Genomic DNA, 20134 nt, shown 5'->3' on the forward strand with positions numbered 1-20134 from the left:
AAAACCTCCCCATGCATCTTACTAAATACCTTGGAATGTCTACTTTCAAAAAAGGGGTCATTTGGGGGGTGTTTGTACTTTCCTGACTTGTTCGGGTCACAAGAAATGAGATAGGCCGTCAGTACTTCAGGTGTGATCAATTTTTTATGATTTGCACCATAACTTGTAGACTCTCTAACTTTCACAGAGACCAAATAATATCCACTAATTTGGGTTATTTTTACCAAAGATATGTAGCATTATAAATTGTGGCCAAAATTTATGAAGAAAAATTACTAATTTGCAAAATTTTATCACAGAAACAAAGAAAAATGCGTTTTTTTTTCAAAATTTTCGGTCTTTTTTCATTTATAGCGCAAAAAAAAACCCAGGAGGTGATCAAATACCACCAAAAGAAAGCTCTATTTGTATGAAAAAAAGGACAAAAAATCATTTGGGTACAGTATTACATGAGTAATTGTCATTCAAAGTGTGAGAGCACTGAAAGCTGAAAATTGGTCTGGTCACGAGGGGGGTTTAAGTGCCCAGTTGTCAAGTGGTTAAGTAAATGCCCTCAAAATTGCTAAGCTCTATCTGTTTAAATAAAATGTCATGAATATAAATTAGGTGTCCAGAGCTATATTGCCATAGTGCTTATCACTTTAAATGTGCATACCATGAGCTGCACATAAACATTTGATAGTGCTAAATATCAACTGTGAATAAACCACTTCAAAGACTTTTGTAAAGATGAGGCGTCGGCACACGGAGTGAGGGAATCCAATGTATACAGTGCTCAGCAAAAAGGCGTACACCCCTTTTGAAAAGTACGATTTTAATCAGTATCTCAATGAACACAAGAACAATTTCCAAAATTTTGACAAAACTGAGTTTTATAGAACATTTGTTTCGCTCATTACTTGAACATAAGGTTAATAATATAACTTAGTTGACAAAATCTTCAGTTTTACTTAAATTAGTTGATTCCAAAATTATAACATCCCAAAACAAAAACTACTACATCTAGTATTTTGTATGACCGCCATGATTTGTAAGGACAGCACCAAGTCTTCTAGGCATGGAATGAATAAGTTGGCGACATATTGCAAAATCTGTAGTTTTCCATTCTTCAAGAATTACCTCTTTTAGAGCCAGATGCTCGTCTCTTCAGAATTCCCCTTAGGTGTTCGGTTGGGTTCAGATCAGGAGACATACTTGGCCACTGAATCACTTTCACCCTGTTCTTCAGAAATGCAACAGTGGCCTTAGATGTGTGTTTTGGATCATTGTCATGTTGGAAAAGTGCACGACGACTAACGGCACTGAGTGATGATAGCGTCTTCTCTTTCAGTCCATCTGTGAATTCATGATACCATCAATGAAATGCAGCTCCCTGATACCAGCTGCACTTCATGCAGCCCCACAGAAGGACACTGCCAAAACCATGTTTCCCTGTAGGCACCATGCACTTTTCTTTGTACTCGTCACCTTTGCGACGCCATACAGTTTTGAAGCCATCAGTTCCAAAAACATTTATTTTGGTCTCATCACTCCAGAGTACAGAGGTGTCCTTTTATGAAGCAGTGAACAGCGGTCATCCCAAGGATCGCCACTGATCAGTCCATAAAAGTTTTATGAAACAGAGATAATTGGGGGAGAACATGTTTGAACATGTTCTCCGCCGATGATCTCTGCACACGGAGAATCCTCATTGACTGACACAGAAACAGCCAGTTTATGAAGCTGTGATCTCAGCGCTTCACTGGCGATTGTGTCAGAATTCACACTCCCAGATTCAATAGCTCAGAGGTGGAGAATCGGGGAGTGAAGAGAGAATCCTGGGGGATCTGAGGAGGAAAGAGGAAGATTAACTTATACCTCGTTCAGATAATTTATCACTGCTTATTAAACTGACATCTCTGTGTTTCGGTGAATTTTTGGTACTGTAATTTCGTAAAGTCTCATGAGATTCCAGTATCAGGGGCTGTTCTCCACTGTTTGAAGCGTTTGTTGATCACTTTACTCTAGGGATGCACCGAAATTTTGGCCGCCGAAACATATCGGCCGAAAATGGCCTTTTCGGCAATTTGCCGAAAGAGAAATCATGCTGATAATGGTGCCGCAAATGGGGCGGGGCTTGGACGGGGGCCCTGCCCCTGGTGCCGCCCATTATGGGGGTCTCGTCAGGGCTGATCCTAGGCTGGTGCAGTTCACCCAGGCGCCACGGAGGTGGGGGCGCTGAAGCGCCAGAGTGCTCTCCTCCTCTTCCTCCTCCTCCTCCTCCTCCTCCCTGTGTCGAGAGGTGGCTGTCACCACTGGTCGCCGCCGCTGTGTTTCCCAAGCCTGTCTCCCCTCCCTCCTCCTATCAGAGGAGGAGAGCGAAGCAGCCGGAGATCGGAACGGCTGTCTCTGTGTGGAAAGAGACTAGCCGCGCAGTGACGTCACTGAGGGGGCGGTCCCTGCCTGCAGTGACGTGTTCTCCTCCCTCTCTTAACTCCTGCCTGCTGCAATCTGTTCTCTGCCTGTTCTCCCATCTGTTTTTATGTACCGTAATGGAGGGGGGGAGTTGTCCTGGGGGGGTCTGTACTAATTGAGGGGGGGGTTTGTCCTGGGGGGGTCTGTACTATTGGAGGGGGCCGGGGAGGGGGTTTGTCCTGGGGGGGTCTGTACTAATTGAGGGGGGGGGTTTGTCCTGGGGGGGTCTGTACTATTGGAGGGGGCCGGGGAGGGGGTTTGTCCTGGGGGGGTCTGTACTAATTGAGGGGGGGGGTTTGTCCTGGGGGGGTCTGTACTATTGGAGGGGGGTTTGTCCTGGGGGGGTCTGTACTAATAAAGGGGGCCGGGTGGGGGGAGGGGGGGGTTGTCCTGGTGGCGTCTGTACTAATGGAGGGGGGTCTGTACTAATAGAGGAAATAAAATGGAAAAAGCAGCGCACTGGACTAATGCGTGAATAAATTAATATAGATAAACATGTAAAAAAACTTATATATGAAAAAAAATTTTGTTAGTATGGAACCAATAAAAGTCCAACAAAAGGAAGAAAACCCAAAACTTCTTTAACTGTCCAATTGGTAACACTTAATGTGGAAATAAAGAGTCTCAACTGTTGAATGACATGCTTACCAGAAAGTAAGCCAAAATGGAGCAGGTGGCTTAAACCCAGCCTGGGCCTTTAAGGATCCAATCAGTAGATTATAGCGATTAACGATCTATATTGAGATCTGTACTAATGGAGGGAGGTCTGTACTAATGGAGAAGGGGGGGGGTTTGTCCTGGGCGGTCTGTACTAATGGAGGGGGGTGGTTTGTCCTGGTGGTATCGCTGGGTCAGGTGAGAGGGCCGATCGGCCATTATCTACTAACGTCCATAGGAACTGCAGTCTCTAAACATCTCCTGTACCATGTCTGCAGTCTCTGATCATCTCCTGTACCATGTCTGCAGTCTCTGATCATCTCCTGTATAAAAATATTTTTTAAAAACAGTCAGTTTTGGTATTGGTTTTCGGCCTAGTGTATTTTTCATTTTCGGTATCGGTTTTGGCACCAAAAAACCTATTCGGTGCACCCCTACTTTACTCCTCCAAAGGAGAAGTAATCTACAAAGCTTCATAAACTGGGATCCAGAGGAAAAAGATCTCCTCTGAGAATGCCGGAGAATGGAGCAGTGAAATTTTTTTCACTGCTTTGTAAATGGACACCACAGTCCTTTTTCAGCGTTGTCCCTGGCTAATTCTAGGTGGGCTTTTTTGTGCATGGGCTTCAGGAGAGGCTTCCTTCATGGATGCCATTCCCCTGCAGTGTATGCCGTATTTTGTCACGGGAAACAATCACCCCAACTTGAACTTGTATATGGCGATTTTCTTCAACCCTTCTCATCAGAAGACACTCCTATCGGAGGTGATAACTTCTGTGGATGTCTCTGTGAAATGGTTGCAGTTCCATCTTTGTTACATTTCTGTATCACTTTTGCTACAGTATTCTGACTGATAAAGCTTTGCTCATCTTCTTGTAGTCTTCACCTTTGAAAAAAAATAATTTTCTTTCTCAGCCCTTGTGACATTTCTCTTTTCCATGTGGTGTCATTGCTGACAGCATGAAATGGGAAGGGGTTTTCTTTAACTGTTTGCGCAGTACGGCGACTCCTACAGGCAGAATCGCGTACCTGTACGTATTTTGCTACTTCCAGGTATGCAGTGCTCTGTCGGCGACCAGCACCGATCACTGTATTGGTGTCACTTGGTGTCTGATTTGTCCACCACAATGTCGCAGTCCCGCTATAAGCCGCTGATCACCGCCATTACTAGTAAAAAAAATAACATTAAAAATCCATAAAAAGACGCTATAACTTTTGCACAAACCAAGCAATATACGCTAAATGGGTTTTTTTTCCCAAAAATATGTAGCAGAATATATATTGGCCTAAAGCAGTGGTTCTAAACCTGGGGGTCGAATGACGATTTGCCAGGGGTCACCAAATCCTGAAATGTTCCTGAAGCCCACACCGCTCTCCCAACCTTTTCACGGCCGCCCAGCAGAGCTGTCCCTGAAGCCTGTAGCCACCCAGCTGGGCTGTTCCTGGAGCCCGCGGCCGCCCACTCAGCCTCTTTGCAGGAGCCCATTCAGTTCACGGCATGGCTGGGGTGCAGAGACTAAAGGTCAGCTAATTGGCGAGGAATGTTTAGTGGGAGGGGCTGGAGGAGACCCCATCTCCTGATTTCGGCATAGGTGTCATTGCTGCGAGACACCACAGAGCTGGAGACACAGTAAAGCCGGAGACACGGTGAGTAACACTACCTGTGATTAGAGTTGCCATTAAAAGTCCCCACTACAGTACTCAGATCAGCAGATGACCTTGATCAAGAGCACCTAAGTTGGCTGATCAGAACTGCCCCAGCACTGCCACTCATCCCATTCCCCCCACCCCCCACCCCCCACCAAGGAGTAAGAGAAGGAATAAAAATAGAGAATACATGGAAGGGAGAGGAAAAGAGGGGGAGGGACAAAGAAAAAGGGAGAGAAAGAGTAAGAGAACAAGAGACAACTAGAGAGAGGGATGGGGGGAAAAAAAACAAGAAATTGGGCTAGAGAGAGAGAAAAGAGAAATAAAGGAGAACAAAGAGAGTGGTGCATCCTAAAATGTACGTTAAGGGGTTTTAATACTGTACGAGTGGAAGGGACTCAGGGAGCGCTAAATGTCCGTGGGTTAGGGGCGCAAATTACTTGTCATGCTGACAACCCACGCTATTTTACTGTTAGGGGTCCCCACAACTTGGGAAATTTTATCAAGGGGTCAAGGCACTAGAAAGGTTGAGAACCACTGGGTTAAAGTGATGAAGAAATTAGATTTTTTTTTTTTATAGCAGAAAGCAAAAATTTTTTTTTTTTTTTTTTTTTTTTTCCTTCCAAATGGTCAGTCTGTTTTTGTTCAGTGCCAAAAAATAAAACCTGCAAAGGTAAAGGGACATCAATTATTTGATGCACGACTGCGTAATTGTCAGTTAAAGCAACGCAGTGCCGGATCACAAAAAAATGGCTTGGTCATGAAGGGGTTAATCCTTTCGGGGCTGAAGTGGTTAAGTGACGGCTTTTTTTATCAGCTGTCTGCTGGACACCTGTTTAATAATTAGACTATTATAATTGGACTATTATCATTTTATTTATTTTTTATTGGTTAAAATCTTCTGTAAATAGAACAGAAATCTTGTAGATTTACCAAAACCACCAAAACCATATAATATGAGGTCAAATCTAAACACTTTTAATTTGTATGCAATCAGGCAGGTCCGTGCACTACATTGTTGATGGTAAAGCTAAAGAATATTGTATAATGTATGGCCAGCCTAAGGCTAGGTTCATATTGCTGCAATAAAATTTTGATTCAACTTTCCGTATGATTTATGTAGTTCTACTTGGATGCAACTTTTATAAGGCTTTGTATAGTCTATGGAGTTAAAATTGCTCTGGAATCACACCAATGTTGTACAGGAACCTTTCCAAAATCGCTGTGCTGATTCGCATTGATGTGAACAGACACCATTGAAAGAAATGTTTTCACCTTGTCGTGCGATTCTGTGCAACTCAAGTCTCATCTGAAATTCCACCAGAGGGGACAAGGCCTTAACCATTGTTTGTTAGTGTAAAAGATGCATTAGTGTTGGTGTGTATTATAATCAGCAAAGATCAATGAAAGGTTGAACTTGTTCTTTTGACACATTCACTGTCTTTGGCCTTTACTGTTTTTTTTGCTGAATATATTGCTGAGATAAGCAAGACAAGTAGTTGCAGCTGAGTTTGATTTGTTTTTCAGAATTTTGCAAAGTAAATACTTCTGTCCTTTCATTAGGATTCGGGGTCAGCTCGTGGGATACTCGAAGAACCAGATTTAACTCTGCTGAGCCTGAATGACAGCAGCATTGTGTGCTCAGAGCCCACCATCACCCAAAACTCAGTCTCTGCTCCACAGGAAGAGAGGAACTACTCCCAGGTACTGTGTGATTTTAAATCTTTCATCTTTTTTTTTTTTTTTTTTCTTTGTTAAAAAAAAAAGTCATACTTACCTGGTCTGTGTAATGGTTTTACACAGAGCATCCCTAATCTTCCTCTGCTGGAGGTTGTGTGTTTTTTTTTTTTTTTTTTTTTTTTTTTTTTTTAAATCCCCTTTCGCCCTAGTTCACATTGCTGCTACTTTGAAATCGCACTCCTTCACTTAGAAAGGTCAACACGATTTCATGTGCTACTTGATAGACATCTCTGTGGCTTCATGCACAGATGTCTATTGATGTCGCACCTGAAATCGGCAAAAGTAGCGCAGAAACTACTTTTGCAAAATCGGTGTTGCACCGATTGGGACAGTGCCATTGCCTCCAATAGGCTGCAACTTGTCATGCGATTTGATCTCTCAGATCGCATGACAATTCGCTCCAATGTGAACCTAGGCGTATTGTCTAAATGCCTGCAGAGAGGATCAGGCAGGTCACCTCATTAGCAAAATCCAAGAAGTTTGCTTTGCAGGTGAAATGTACATTGAAATCTGCTTAAAGTTAAGCTATTCTATCTTTATTAGACTGTCTGCAGGGCAGGTTCTCATCAATACTATTTTACTTTTATTACAGCATAGCTTTAAGCTGCTGCCAGCTGAGGTGGATGCTTCAGGTGTTACATTACCGGACCAGTCTTCACTGGGAGGATCTCTGTCACAACACTTTGCAGGTAACTAACTTACACTGTATCTGTAAACCAATGGGAAAGTAACAGGGTAAGGCTGACCATAGACTGAGCGATTTTTCTTTCCTGCAACCCGAGGTTGCAGGAAAGAAAATCGCTTGACTCCCCCCAATCAACACGGACCAGACCGTGTTTACAGGGGAATCCCTCCCATGGAGCCATTGTGTGAACACAGTGATTATTGCTAGCAACAATAACATCCTTTGGCAATAATCACATGTATAATTCGATAGGCTGGTTGTACCCAAGTTGTTCGATCGACTTGGGTACATTCAGCCTGCTCATTACATGGTTCGAATCTCAACTGTCTATCGTTGGCTTAACTCCACTTTTGTAGGAAAAAATTGCAATGATAATAATAAAAGAATTGTATATAATTGCTACACATATTGTAATTGAATGCTATTATCTTTACTTTTCATTCTGCAGCACTGTAATTTTCAGTAAAAAGCAATATGGCTACCTGGAGGTGTTCTGTACACAGATGGTGTACAGAATGCCCCAAGAAATGCCATTTTTGGTGAGATCATGCATCAAAACTATATTTATAATATAATTATGGGACTTTTAAGGCAAAGCATTTAGTAGAAAAATAACATTTATTTCATTCAGTTGAATTTAGACAATATTAGTCCATACAGTAGCAGATTATACTAGAATATACTAAAATTGTAAAACAATCGATCCCAAATACTGTGATAATTGCATATAATAATATAATAGTCCTTCAAGCTCAACACGTTTCTTGGACATGGTCCTCTTCATCAGGAGCTCTCAATGTAGACTTCATTTGTGCCATCTAAATGGAATGACAAGTGTTAATAATATTTAAAGAAAATATAATAAAATTTCACACGCTGTGTAATAGCATTTCCCAGGGGATTTGGCATGTGGGCCTAGACAATTCACCTACACCATAAACCTCCCAGGGGTCCCAAAAGCCTTGGTGAGATCACGGTACTGAAGCCCTTTCCCTGAAAACATCACTGCCCGGTCCTTTTATGCACACAGAGGCTCCATTCATTCTCTATATGTAGCTCTAGACTGCTGAGGGCTGCACAGTGATAATCGGTGGAACTGGGAAGAAGGCCAGGTAGGCTGCACTCGGGTGGGTGGGGCATTACTCCAAAAATGATTATCCTTACCAAGTTTAGTATGGACCAAATACCACCTCCCCTTATGTTGTGAAGGAGAGGAGGAGTTTGTTTTTTTTAGTCTTGATGCTGTTTGTGCCTGAAAGGTGGCAATGCTGCCCCTCTTTGGATACAGTAAGAGAATGTTGTCACCCTAGGACAGAAAGTGTGCTACTGGTCGGATCCTCCGGTAAAAATAAGAGCCTAAAAAAGAACTAGTGCAGCCACTATATTGAAGGACTAGTAAGCTGCAATGCATAAATACAAAGCTTTCTCTGATTACATGAGGTGGAGTGGTGGGGCAGTGATCTCACACTCTGCACCAATCAGAGAACGCTTTGCATTTATTCAGAAAAGGCTCTGAATGGTGTCCATGCCAAGTGTGCAACCCCCCTGTGTTTACTATGTAGCAGGGCAGCTGCTCGGCGTGGGAGCCCAAGTTAGCAGCGGAAACCAAAGGGATCGATCAACTATGGCTCTCTTTGGACCAATGTAACTATCCAAAAAATAGCCATACTTGCACTTCCGCTTTAAGCATACGTCTAAATTAAACTTCCTCAGTTTGATTACAGAAACATTAAATGTGTTTGATGCACTTTATCTTTCAGAAATAGGTTTGGAATTTACATCTACTCCAGGAAGTCTACAGGAAGCTTTTTTGAAAAGGAAGAAACATTTCATTGAAAAATCATCAAAAAGGATTCAAGAAATCAAGATTAAAGATAGAGTGCCAACAATCTCGCCGCTGAAATCGCAACCAAAGGACAATCCTGTTAGCCAAGTGGAAGAACAGAACAGTTTTGGTCAGTCATAATCTAAAATCAAAACTGATTGGGTTGTTTTTTTTTTTTTTTTCTAATATGTAAACTTTTATCTAACACCATTTTTTAGTTTTGGATAAAGTGGGGAGGTGTTAGATCTTCTGTCCTTTTTCTGCCTGTGTCCTGCTGAGTAGATTTTCTTTTGCTTCCTGCCTCTGAGACAAAACAGAAAAATTGGGAAGATATCCCTCCAAATTGAGAAGAAACAAGGGTCCCCACTGGAAGATTTATCCCCTATTCCTGCTTTGGGCATCCTGACTTCTCATTTATACTTCCGTGCAAATAATTTCACTAGATGTAAAATTTTGCATTTCTCATCACTTTCTGACTGTGGTCATTAGGACAAAGAGAGAGGTTGAATCTTCCCAGAAGGACAGACCGCAATAAAAACCTGACAGAAGTTCTAACACTTCACACTGTATCCAAACATGCATTGCCTTTAGATGAACTTTGAATGGAACCAAGTGAGATAACTGTATGATAGCTGCCATTGTTTTTAAGGGTCCTGAACTGGGTCTAGAAACCTTCTCCTTTCACTTGCTCAGCTAGGGTGACTACGCTCACTCACTGTACTGTATTTATGGAGGAGCAGCACTGTCACCCTGGCTGCTGTCAGATCTAGTGTGATAGGTTTCTCAGGTACTGCACTGTGTTAGTAAGAGTGTACATGGGGTTCCCCCACACCAAGAACTTTGTGCAGGAGGCTCCAATAGGGGAGGAGTGAGATGTTGAAATAAAAAAAAAAAGCAGGGTTCTTTTTTGTGTTGTCATTTTAGTAGTCCTAAAATAATCTTGTAACAGTTTGAATGAATAGTGTTTTTATATAATTTGCAGACACATCACAAGGTGAAGGGGGCCAGTTGAAGAAAGTGGTTGAAGTCAGAGTGAGCACTCCAGAGGGCAGAAAATTGTCTGAGATAGAGATGCACCAGCGTACTGTACGGTAAGAAGGGAACAGCCTGCACGAATATACAGGGATGTGTCAAATTTTTTTTTTTTTTTAATTAAAATCGAATGGTTTGAAAAAAACTAAACTAACCTTTTTATAGTTTCCTCTATCTATAAATAGATTTATATATATTACACACACACAATATATACATGGGGTGTGTGTGTGTATATGTATGTGTGTGTATATATGTATGTATATGTGTATGTGTGTGTGTATATATATATATATATATATATATATATATATATATTTATTAGTACCGGTCCAATTTTAAAATTTTTTTTTTTTTCAACCATTTTTGTTTTTAATTTGAGTGATTATGGCTTACAGTTAGTGAAAACCCAACATTCAGTATCTCAGAAAATTTGAATATTACATAAGACCAATAAAAAGGTTTTTTTTTTTTTTTGTTTTTTTTATACAGAAATGTTGGCTTACTACAAAGTAGGTCCATGTATAGCATGCACTCAATACTTGGTCGGGGTTCCTTTCGCATGAATTACTGCATCAATGTCGCAATCAGCCTGTGGCACTGCTGAGGTGTTATGGAAGCCCAAGTTGGTCTTCAACTCATCTGCATTGTTGGGTCTGGTGTCTCATCTTCCTCTTGACAATACCACACAGATTCTCTATAGGGTTTAGGTCAGGCAAGTTTACTGGCCAATCAAGCACAGTGATACCATGATCATTAAACCAGCTATTTGTACTTTTGGCAGTGTAGGCAGGTACCAAGTCCTGCTGGAAAATGAAATCAGTGACAGTGTCTTTTTTTTTTTTTTTTTTTTTTTACAATTTTAACTTTTAAATATTACATTTTTTTTATTATTATTATTATGTTTTTTTTATCATTTCTGTTATGGGGGGCTTTAGTGAGATGTCAGGGGTCTAAACAGACCCCTGACAGATTCAGGGGGGGGGGGACAGTCAGGGATGATTGGTGGAGGGAGTTACAAGCACCGATCTCCCTTTATAGATTTCAATAACGCAGCTAAAAGCCGCGAGGGGAGAGGAGGAGGTGAAGCGGCTGTCACTGTCAGCTGCTTTATTGAAATCTATACAGGGAGATCGGTGCTTGTAACAATCCCCCCACTGCCGCACCGATCATCCCTGACTGCCCAGGTATCGGGTCAAGTATTGTACGCATCCTCTTGCAAACGCTCGGTATCGGCACTGATACTAAAATCAGAGAGAGATAATAAAAAAAAAAAATTATATATATATATATATATATATATATATATATATATATATATATATATATATATATATATATATATATATATATATATATATATATATATATATATATATATATATATATATATATATATATATATATATATATATATATATATATATATATATATATATATATATATATATATATATATATATATATGGTTTTCTTTTGTCAGTTCACAGCAAAGTGCTATTATGTGTGCTGAAGAAAATTAAGACAAGGCAGCAATATTATAATGGCTCAACGTCGGCTGCAGCGCATATTAGGTTTAGGAAAAAGCAATGTGTCTGAAAAAAGAAAAGAAAAACTCAGGCTGTATATCTTTGAAAATTATGTTGCAAGCCACCGCAATGTCGGGTCACTAGGTAGTCAGATTATACAGCTGGTTCTAAAGTGTTCAATATTCTTGCTGCTGACAAAAAAAAAGTATTCAGTATTTTCATAATAATATTTTTTTTTTTTTTAAGATGTGTGCTAATAAAGAAAATGTCGTTTTCTCAAAGTAGTGTGTTAAGCTGCCCATTCATTATACAATCTTTTTGTTCAATTTCCTTTAGATTTACCTTCAACTACGTAGTACAATCAGCCTGCCTGATTGCATACAAATTTAAAGTGTTTAAGTTTGACCTCATATGATATGGTTTTGGTAAATCTAAAGAAAAGTTGTACAAGAAAATTGTATAATGTATGGCCAGCTTTATTCATACTTGTGTTTTTGTCCTTTTCCTTCAGGTTATACAATCGGCTTGATGAAGTTAAAACCAGGAAAGAAGAGAAAATTAGACAGGAGGCCTATGCCAGGAACAGGGAGAAGGCAAAAGAATTTAAAAAGGTATGGAGAGGTTTTTTGTTTTTGTTTTTTCAAAATTTTCAGTCTTTTTATTTATTACACAAAAAATAAAAACCACAGAGGTGATCAAATACCACCAAAAGAAAGCTCTATTTGTGGGAACAGAATGATAAAAAATTTGTTTGGGTACAGTTTTTCATGACCGCGCAATTGTCATTCAAATTGCGACAGCGCTGAAAGCTGAAAATTGGCCTGGGCGGGAAGGTGTCTAAGTGCCTGGTATTGAAGTGGGTAAAAAAAACAAAGCTACTGAAACAGGGCAGAAGTTAAAACGTCACCCCACTATCAAGTGGGGAAAAATGCATACCTGCATAAGAGAAGCCACTTCAAAAGTACAGATCATGATCTGTTACAACCAGTTATTTAAATATAAGCAGGAAAATTGTCCAACAACTATGTAGAGCAAACCTGATTGAGTCCAAAATGGTTAGTTTAACCACTTGAGCTCTTTAAGGTTTACCCCCCTTCATATCCAGGCCATTTGTTGCAATACGGCACTGCGTTACTTTAACAATTGCGGGGGCCTGCAATGTTGTTCCAAAATAAAATTGATGTCCTTCTCCTCCCCCCCCCCCCCCCCCAGAAGCAGAGCTTTGATTTGATAGTATTTGATCACCTCTGCGGTTTTTATTTTATGTATAAAAAAAATACAGACCATTTTGAAAAAAATAATTTTTTTTTTACTTCTGCTATAAAACATATCCAATAAATGTAAAAAATCTAATTTCTTCATAAATTAGGCCAGTATGTATTCTGCTACATATTTTTGGTAAAAAGTTATAGCATCTACAAACTATGGGATATATGTATGGAATTTTTTTTTTTTTTAACTAGTAATGGCGGCAGTCAGCGACTTATAGGGTGACAGCGACATTACGACGGACAAATCGAACACTAAGTGACACTTTAGACACTTTTTTTGGGAACCAGTTACACTAAAACAGTGATCAGTGTTAAAAATAAGCAGTCACTTTATTGACACTGGCTGTGGTAGGGGTTTAACATCAGGGGCAATCAAAGGGTTAAGTGTGTGCCTAACCTGTGCTTGGTTGCTGTGGGGGCGGTGCTTGTAGTGTGGGAAGGCAGAGATCCGTGTCCCTGCTGTGTATAAACCCCAGGATTGATACATTCCCTACTGAAAGAACAGCAGTCTGCCTTGTTTACATAGGCAGACCCCCGTTCTGCTTGTGTCCCGAACGATTGGCGGGTCCCGGCGGACATCGAGTCCCCTGGACCCACTGATTGGCTTCTGCTGTGTCCAATCTCATCGGGACGCCGGTGGCACGCGTGCGTGCCCCAGGCTCGGAAGTGCAGTATCACGTACTAGGTACGTGATGCTGTGCAGGAGTGCCGCCTTGTCGCAGTATGTGTGTATATGTATATGTGTGTGTATATATATATATATATATATATATATATATATATATATATATATATATATATATATATATATATAACATATATATTACTATACGGTAAGCAAGCGGTTAAAAAACAAAGCTACAGAAACAGGGCAGACTTTAAAATGTCATCCCACTATCAAGTGAGGAAGAATTCATACCAAAGAACATAGCTGTTGCATAGGAGAAGCTACTTCAAAAGTACAGATCATGATCTGTTACAACCAGTTCCTAAACCAGTAGGTTCTGAATTCAAATATAAGCAGGAAAAAGGTCCAACTATGTAGTGCAAGCCTGATTGGGCCCAAAATGAATGGTTAGTTTAGATGAAGGTTTAATTGAACTAAAGATCAATATGTGATCAAACTAAGTAGGATATAAAATATGTCTGCTTTTGTCATCTACAGTGCCTTGAAAAAGTATTCACACCCCTTGGAAATTTCCACATTGTCATGTTACAACCAAAAATGCAAATGTATTTTTTTTTTATTGGGTTTTTTTGTGGTAGACCAACACAAAGTGGCACATAATTGTGAAGTGAAAGGAAAATGATAAATGGTTTTCAATTTTTTTTTTTTTTTTTTTTTTTACAAATATCTGAAAAGTGTGGTGTGCATTTTGTTTTCAGCCCCCTTTACTCTGATACCCCTAACTAAAATCTAGTGGAACCAATTGCCTTCAGAAGTCACCTAATTAGTAAATAGAGTCCACCTGTGTGTAATTTCTAGTATAAATACTGCTGTTCTGTGAAACCCTCAGAGGTTTGTTAGAGAACCTTAGTGAACAAAAAGCATCATGAAGACCAAGGAACACACCAGACAGGCCAGGGGTAAAGTGGAGAAGTTTAAAGCAGGGTTAGGTTATAAAAAAAATATCCCAAGCTTTGGACATCTCATAGAGCACTGTTTAATACCATCACCCTAAAATGGAAAGAGTATGGCATAACTGCAAACCTACCAAGACATGGCCGGGCAAGGAGAGCATTAGTAAGAACAGCAGCCAAGAGGCTCATGATAACTCTGGAGGAGCTGCAGAGATCTACAGCTCAGGTGGGAGAATCTGTCCTGTTTGCAGTTTGCGAGAAGCCATGTGGGGGACACAGCAAACATGTAGAAGAAGGTGCTCTGGTCAGATGAGACCAAAATTAAACTTTGTGGCCTAAAAGCAAAACGCTTTGTGTGGTGGAAAACTAACACTACACATCACCCTGAACACCCCACCTTTTCTTCAGCAGGGACAGGGAAGCTGGTCAGAGTTGATGGGAAGATGGATGGAGCCAAAAAAAGGGCAATCTTAGAAGAAAACCTGTTAGTCTGCAAAAGACTTGAGACAAGGCTCCACTGCCGGTTTCCCTTAGTTGGAATGGCGGCGCCTGCACCCGATCCAATGGACGGATCGCCCTCGGGGGGGACGACATCGCGGGCTCCCTGGACAGATAAGTGTCCTTATTAAAAGTCAGCAGCTACAGTGTTTGCAGCTGCTGACTTTAAAAAAAAATAATGTTTTCGGCTGGAACACCGCTTTAAGGAACAGAATATTATTGAATGGTAAGAAGGCATAATTTCCAGGCACTGTCTACATTTAACTGTGGGAGCTTCTTACAGTATTGGGACTTTAAAGGCCCAAAAAGTTTTTTTATCATAAAATGTATCATTTTTATTACAATTCTTTTAATGTTTTTTCACATAATAAACACAAAATGCAACAGTCTCTGTGCTCATTATTTTTGATTATACATGCAGAGGTCACATAGGCATTTGGATTAGGTGAAATAATATAAAATTTTTTAATGTTGTGTACAAAACCTTTTAAAGAATTGTAATAAAAATTATACATTTTTATGACAAAATACCTTTTTAATATATATATATATATATATATATATATATATATATATATATATATATATATATATATATATATATATATATATATATATATATATATATATTCACTATAGGGATGTTGGCCAGCATCACAGAATAGCCTTAATTCTTTTTTTTACTTCTTACATTATTGGGTTATTTTCTTATCTAATGCTTTTATCCATGCTTTAATTTTACAGAGGACATTGGAAAAGCTGAGGGCGAACAAGATGAAGTAGCAAAAAAAACTGTTGAAGACTCCAGAACCTTCTGTCTACCTAGTGCGGATTTTGCCCTGCAAATTTATTGGCGTGTGTTAGAAGAATATTCCTTGGCATTCAAGCGCTTTTTTATGTGCTAGCATGCAACTCTGGCAGATTATTCAGCACTCTCCTAGGGCTCTTTCACATGGGGCGGATCAGTGATGATCTGCCCCGTAAATATCCGCTTGCTCAGCGGGGATCGCTCCGCCGATCCCCGCTGAGCAGGAAAATGACAGGTCCGTCGCTGCTCACTGTGCAGCGACGGACCTGTCAGAGCACCGCTCTCCCCTATGGGAGATCGGGTGATGACGGACCGTAGAGTCCATCATCATCCGATCCGTAAACGGATGGAAAAGTAGGTTTTTCCTCCGTTACACTTTTTCGGATCGGAGCGGGTCGGATGTCAGCGGACATGTCCCCGCTGACATCCGACGCTCCATAGATGTCTATGGAGGGTCCATTCAGGTCCCCCTAAAAAACTGACAGGCGGACCTGAACGGACAGTCCGTGTGAAAGAGGCCTTTTACTATGTAATGGTCTACTGTAAGTAACACCATAAATTTGTTACAATCTTCTGTGAAATACCAGCTACAAGCATGGCTTTAGATGAAATCTGCTCCGTCATATTCACTGGTGGAGGCAGTCAGTGCTTGGCAATCGTATATCTCTGATCTGTAGCCTCAGTGAGGCTCTATTCTTCAACCTCCTTTTTATGTATGTAGTTATGGGTAGAATGTTCTATAATAAGGAATTTGGCATGAATGTGTGTGTTTTTTGTTTTTTGTTTTTGTTTTTTTGTTTGTTTTTTTTTCTGTTACAGTTTAAAATATTTAAAGTTCCATATTTACCTTTACCAACAAGGAGGTGTGCTTTGCTAAAAAGAAGCTGCTTGTAACCCTCCAGCCTTCCGCCTTAATTAGTTGATAGCGGCATGCACGTAGAGCTGTATTTCTTTCATAGAAACCTCAGCCAGGCCAGTTACAGCACACTCTAGTGTTAAGTTTGTTTTTCCATATTTTCTTAGAAAGAAAATGGTCAAATATGAATCTATTTTCAAACACAAATTTTTTTCTGGTTTAAAGTGGTTGTAAAGGCAGAAGTTTTTTTTTTTTTTTCTTAATACATTCTATGCATTAAGATAAAGAAAACAAAAAAATTTATGTGCAGCAGCCCCCCTAATACCTGAGCCCCTTCTAGATCCAGCAATGCAAAGTCAGTTGGCCAATGAGGCGAGAAAGGGGCGAAGGGCGACTCTGTATCTGAATGGACACAGAGAGCTGTGACTTGGCTCGGGTGCCCCCATAGCAGGCTGCTTGCTGTGGGGGCACTCAGCTGGAGGGAGGGGCCAGGAGCACAGAAGAGGGACCCGAGAAGAGGAGGATCCGGGCTGCTCTTTGCAAATCCACTACGCAGAGCAGGTAAGTATGACCTGTTAACTAAAAAAAAAAAAAAAATGCTTTTACAATAGCTTTAAGTCATTCCTCTCCAACCACCTGTGTTCTGCTAAACTGCTTTTATATTTGTCTTCAACCCCCTGATCGAGCGATCCTCACTGTGCAGCTGTGTTTCTGGATTGGGGCAGTAGTTAAAGTGGTTCTAAAGGCAGAAAGTTTTTTTACCTTAATGCATTCTATGCATTAAGGTAAAAAAATCTTCCCCGCTAATACTTCCCTGAGCCTGATCTTGATCCAGCGATATCCACGAGAGCAGCTGCTCTCTCCCTCATTGGCTCAGAGACAGCAGCGGGAGCCACTAGCTCCTGATGCTGTCAGTCACAGCCAGTGGGAGGGAGTGGGGGACGGGGTCAAGCCACGCTCTTGTCTATTGACGCACAGAATCGACACAGGTGCGAGCCTGAAAGAGTGTTCCATAGCAAGTGGCTTACTATGGAGGCACTCATCGGTGGACCCTATAAGAGGAGAAGTTGGCTGTCCTGTGCAAAACCATTGCACAGAGCAGGCAAGTATAATTGTAAAGTAGTATTTTTTCTTAAATCACTTTAAGTATAAATTCAGGTGGGCAGCACGTTTGTACTTTTAACATACTTTATATCAGAAGATCATTATAGATAACATTTTACGGGAAACAAAATGATTGCCCTTCAGAGCATGAATGACAAAGACAAGATCATTTTTAGCACTTTTAAAAAGTATTCAATGATCCATCATCTTACAACGTACCTGTAGGCTAGATGTAGCTTGTAAACTTGTCCTGAGATTACACAGCAGGCACCCCATAGGTCAATAGTGACCAGACCCGACAGGTTTGCACTATGACCCTGCCCTTTATATTGACCACTAAGAATGATAGGTGGGCTTACAAGTCTGTATAGGGGTTGGAGGGGGGCAGACTCGAGCTGCACCATATACTATGTCTGTGTTTAGCTCCTTCCCAGTCGCTCCTTATACTTAAGCCCAATCTAGCACAGTGCCTGAGAGTAGCGGCTCTCTACGCTCTTGCCCTCCTCGCAGGGCAGATTGATAGCGATCAATCAAATCCTATAATGAGGGGGGCAGGAGGTGGGGCCAAGCCCCGCTATCTGTCTCTATGAACGCAGGCAGTGGGGCTCTGGATCAAGCCTGCACAAGTGCTTCCATAGTCGGTGGCTCCCTATGGGGGCAATCAGTGGGGGGGTGGGAGGAGCCAGTAACACCAGCTGGGGACCCCAGAAGAAAAGAAATCGGGGCTGCTCTGTGCAAAAGCATTGGCAAGTATAACATGTTTATATATAAAAATAAAAAAAGGTTTTCAATCACTTTAACATGTGGAACCTAGATGTGCCTGCTGTGTAATCCCAAGGCCAGGTTAAACACTTTAACCCAAGCACAGTGTTGTTTTAAAGGAGAATTGTAAATAAAACTTCTTCTTTTTTTTTTTTTTTTTTTTTTTTAGCACTGAGTGAATGAGGCCTGGTTGAATGTAAAATTCTGTTTAGTCTGAGGGCCAGTTCACATTTGGGCATTTTGGTAATATGAATGAGGTGCAGTGTGTTGGGTGATCTGTAAAATGGCAAAAAGCACCGTAACGTTCCTGCACTGCCTTTACCCAATGCACCAACTAGAGCACACTGGGTTAAAGCATTGCGGTAACCCATTTTATTATGTGAATAGGGCCTGAAAGTACTACTTTTTTAGGTTTGCGAGTCTGAAGTTCCTCTAGTGATAATCTTTATTTTCTGATTCTGCTGCCTGCCACAATAGGGTGTTGGCCACATTGGTCTCAATAGGCAAATCTTCCAAGACAGAGTTAAGAACAGAAGGAGCAGTGAGGTGAAAAGATCATTAGGGGAGCTTTGTGGTTCTGGGTCTAAACAACGCTTCCATGAAACCAATCACCCATCGTACGTTACATATTGTTTGGGTGAGCGTCCTCTTTATTTGGGATGTAATGACATGTTTTTGGCTGGTTTAATACTTTGCTCAACACTATTTTAACAAATCTAATACTGTGCTTATGGATTTCTAAAAGTTTAACTTTTTAAAAAAAAAAATTCTTTTGTATACATGTTTTCTATTTATACGATGAAGTTACTTAATATATTCATTTTGAAAATACTGTTACTATAATTTTATTGCTATTTAACTTTTTTAAATTGTTTTAATAAATTGGGATTTCCTAGATTTTGTTTTTGTGTGTTTTGTGTTGTGGCTGTTACAAAAACTAACAACTGACGTAGGTTTAGGCTGGGTTCATGTTGTTACCCTGTGGCAACCTGCAAAATGATTCTCTATGGTGTTTTGTTCTTAATGCCACCCTAACACACCTTGCCAACGCACCTGTGTTGCAGCCGGCTGCAACGCGCTGGAACATATTACTGTGTAAACCAACAAAAAGAGGGCACACCAGCCTATTTCCCTAATGCGGAACTTCAGTCATTTTTCCGTCTGCAGCTCATTGGCTCTCTTATGATTCATCCCCCTCCCTTCCTGCCAATCTCTCACAAGAGAAAGCTGTTCATTATGTCATAGGCCTAGGCTAATGACCAGACAAGAAACAGGAAGTGTGCTGTATATGGTATTTACTGAAGAAAAACCAAAAAAAAATAAAAAAAAGTTTTACTATCTTCAGTTTTAACTTTTGTCAGTAAATACCTTATACAGCCCACTTCCTGTTTCTTGTCTGGTCATTAGCCTAGGCCTATGACATCATACACAGCTCTCTCTCATGTGAGAGTTTGCCAGGAAGGGAGGGGGATGAGTCATAAGAGGGCCAATGAGAGCTGGAGGCGTGGGTCTGTGTAAATCCAGGAAGTGAACAGGCAGCAGCTTCCTGCCCACAGTTAAAATGGATGCAGCCAAACTCCGTGGAGGGAGCTTTCTGCAGCATATCTGGCGAGTACAGAATCACAGTACCGTATATATAAAATAATATGCAAAGTGGTTGAAGGGAAGCTTCAGAATGGCAAATA

The 20134-nt window shown here is 40.7% G+C and overlaps 1 protein-coding gene across 1 annotated transcript in view; it reads left to right on the top strand.

The window, feature by feature from the left end:
• CEP295 (centrosomal protein 295) overlaps window positions 1-19344 on the top strand; it is a 129517-nt gene extending 110173 nt beyond the window's left edge. The window contains 6 exon segments of the mRNA XM_073612999.1: window positions 6322-6462; window positions 7091-7187; window positions 8944-9138; window positions 9991-10099; window positions 12081-12180; window positions 15664-19344. Of these exon segments, the coding sequence (XP_073469100.1) occupies window positions 6322-6462; window positions 7091-7187; window positions 8944-9138; window positions 9991-10099; window positions 12081-12180; window positions 15664-15702 (681 nt within the window). The 3' untranslated portion in view covers window positions 15703-19344.
• Window positions 19345-20134: the final 790 nt, after the last annotated feature.

This window comes from Aquarana catesbeiana, linkage group LG02 (genome assembly GCF_042186555.1).
Source record: "Aquarana catesbeiana isolate 2022-GZ linkage group LG02, ASM4218655v1, whole genome shotgun sequence".
Taxonomy (NCBI): Eukaryota; Metazoa; Chordata; class Amphibia; order Anura; family Ranidae; genus Aquarana; species Aquarana catesbeiana.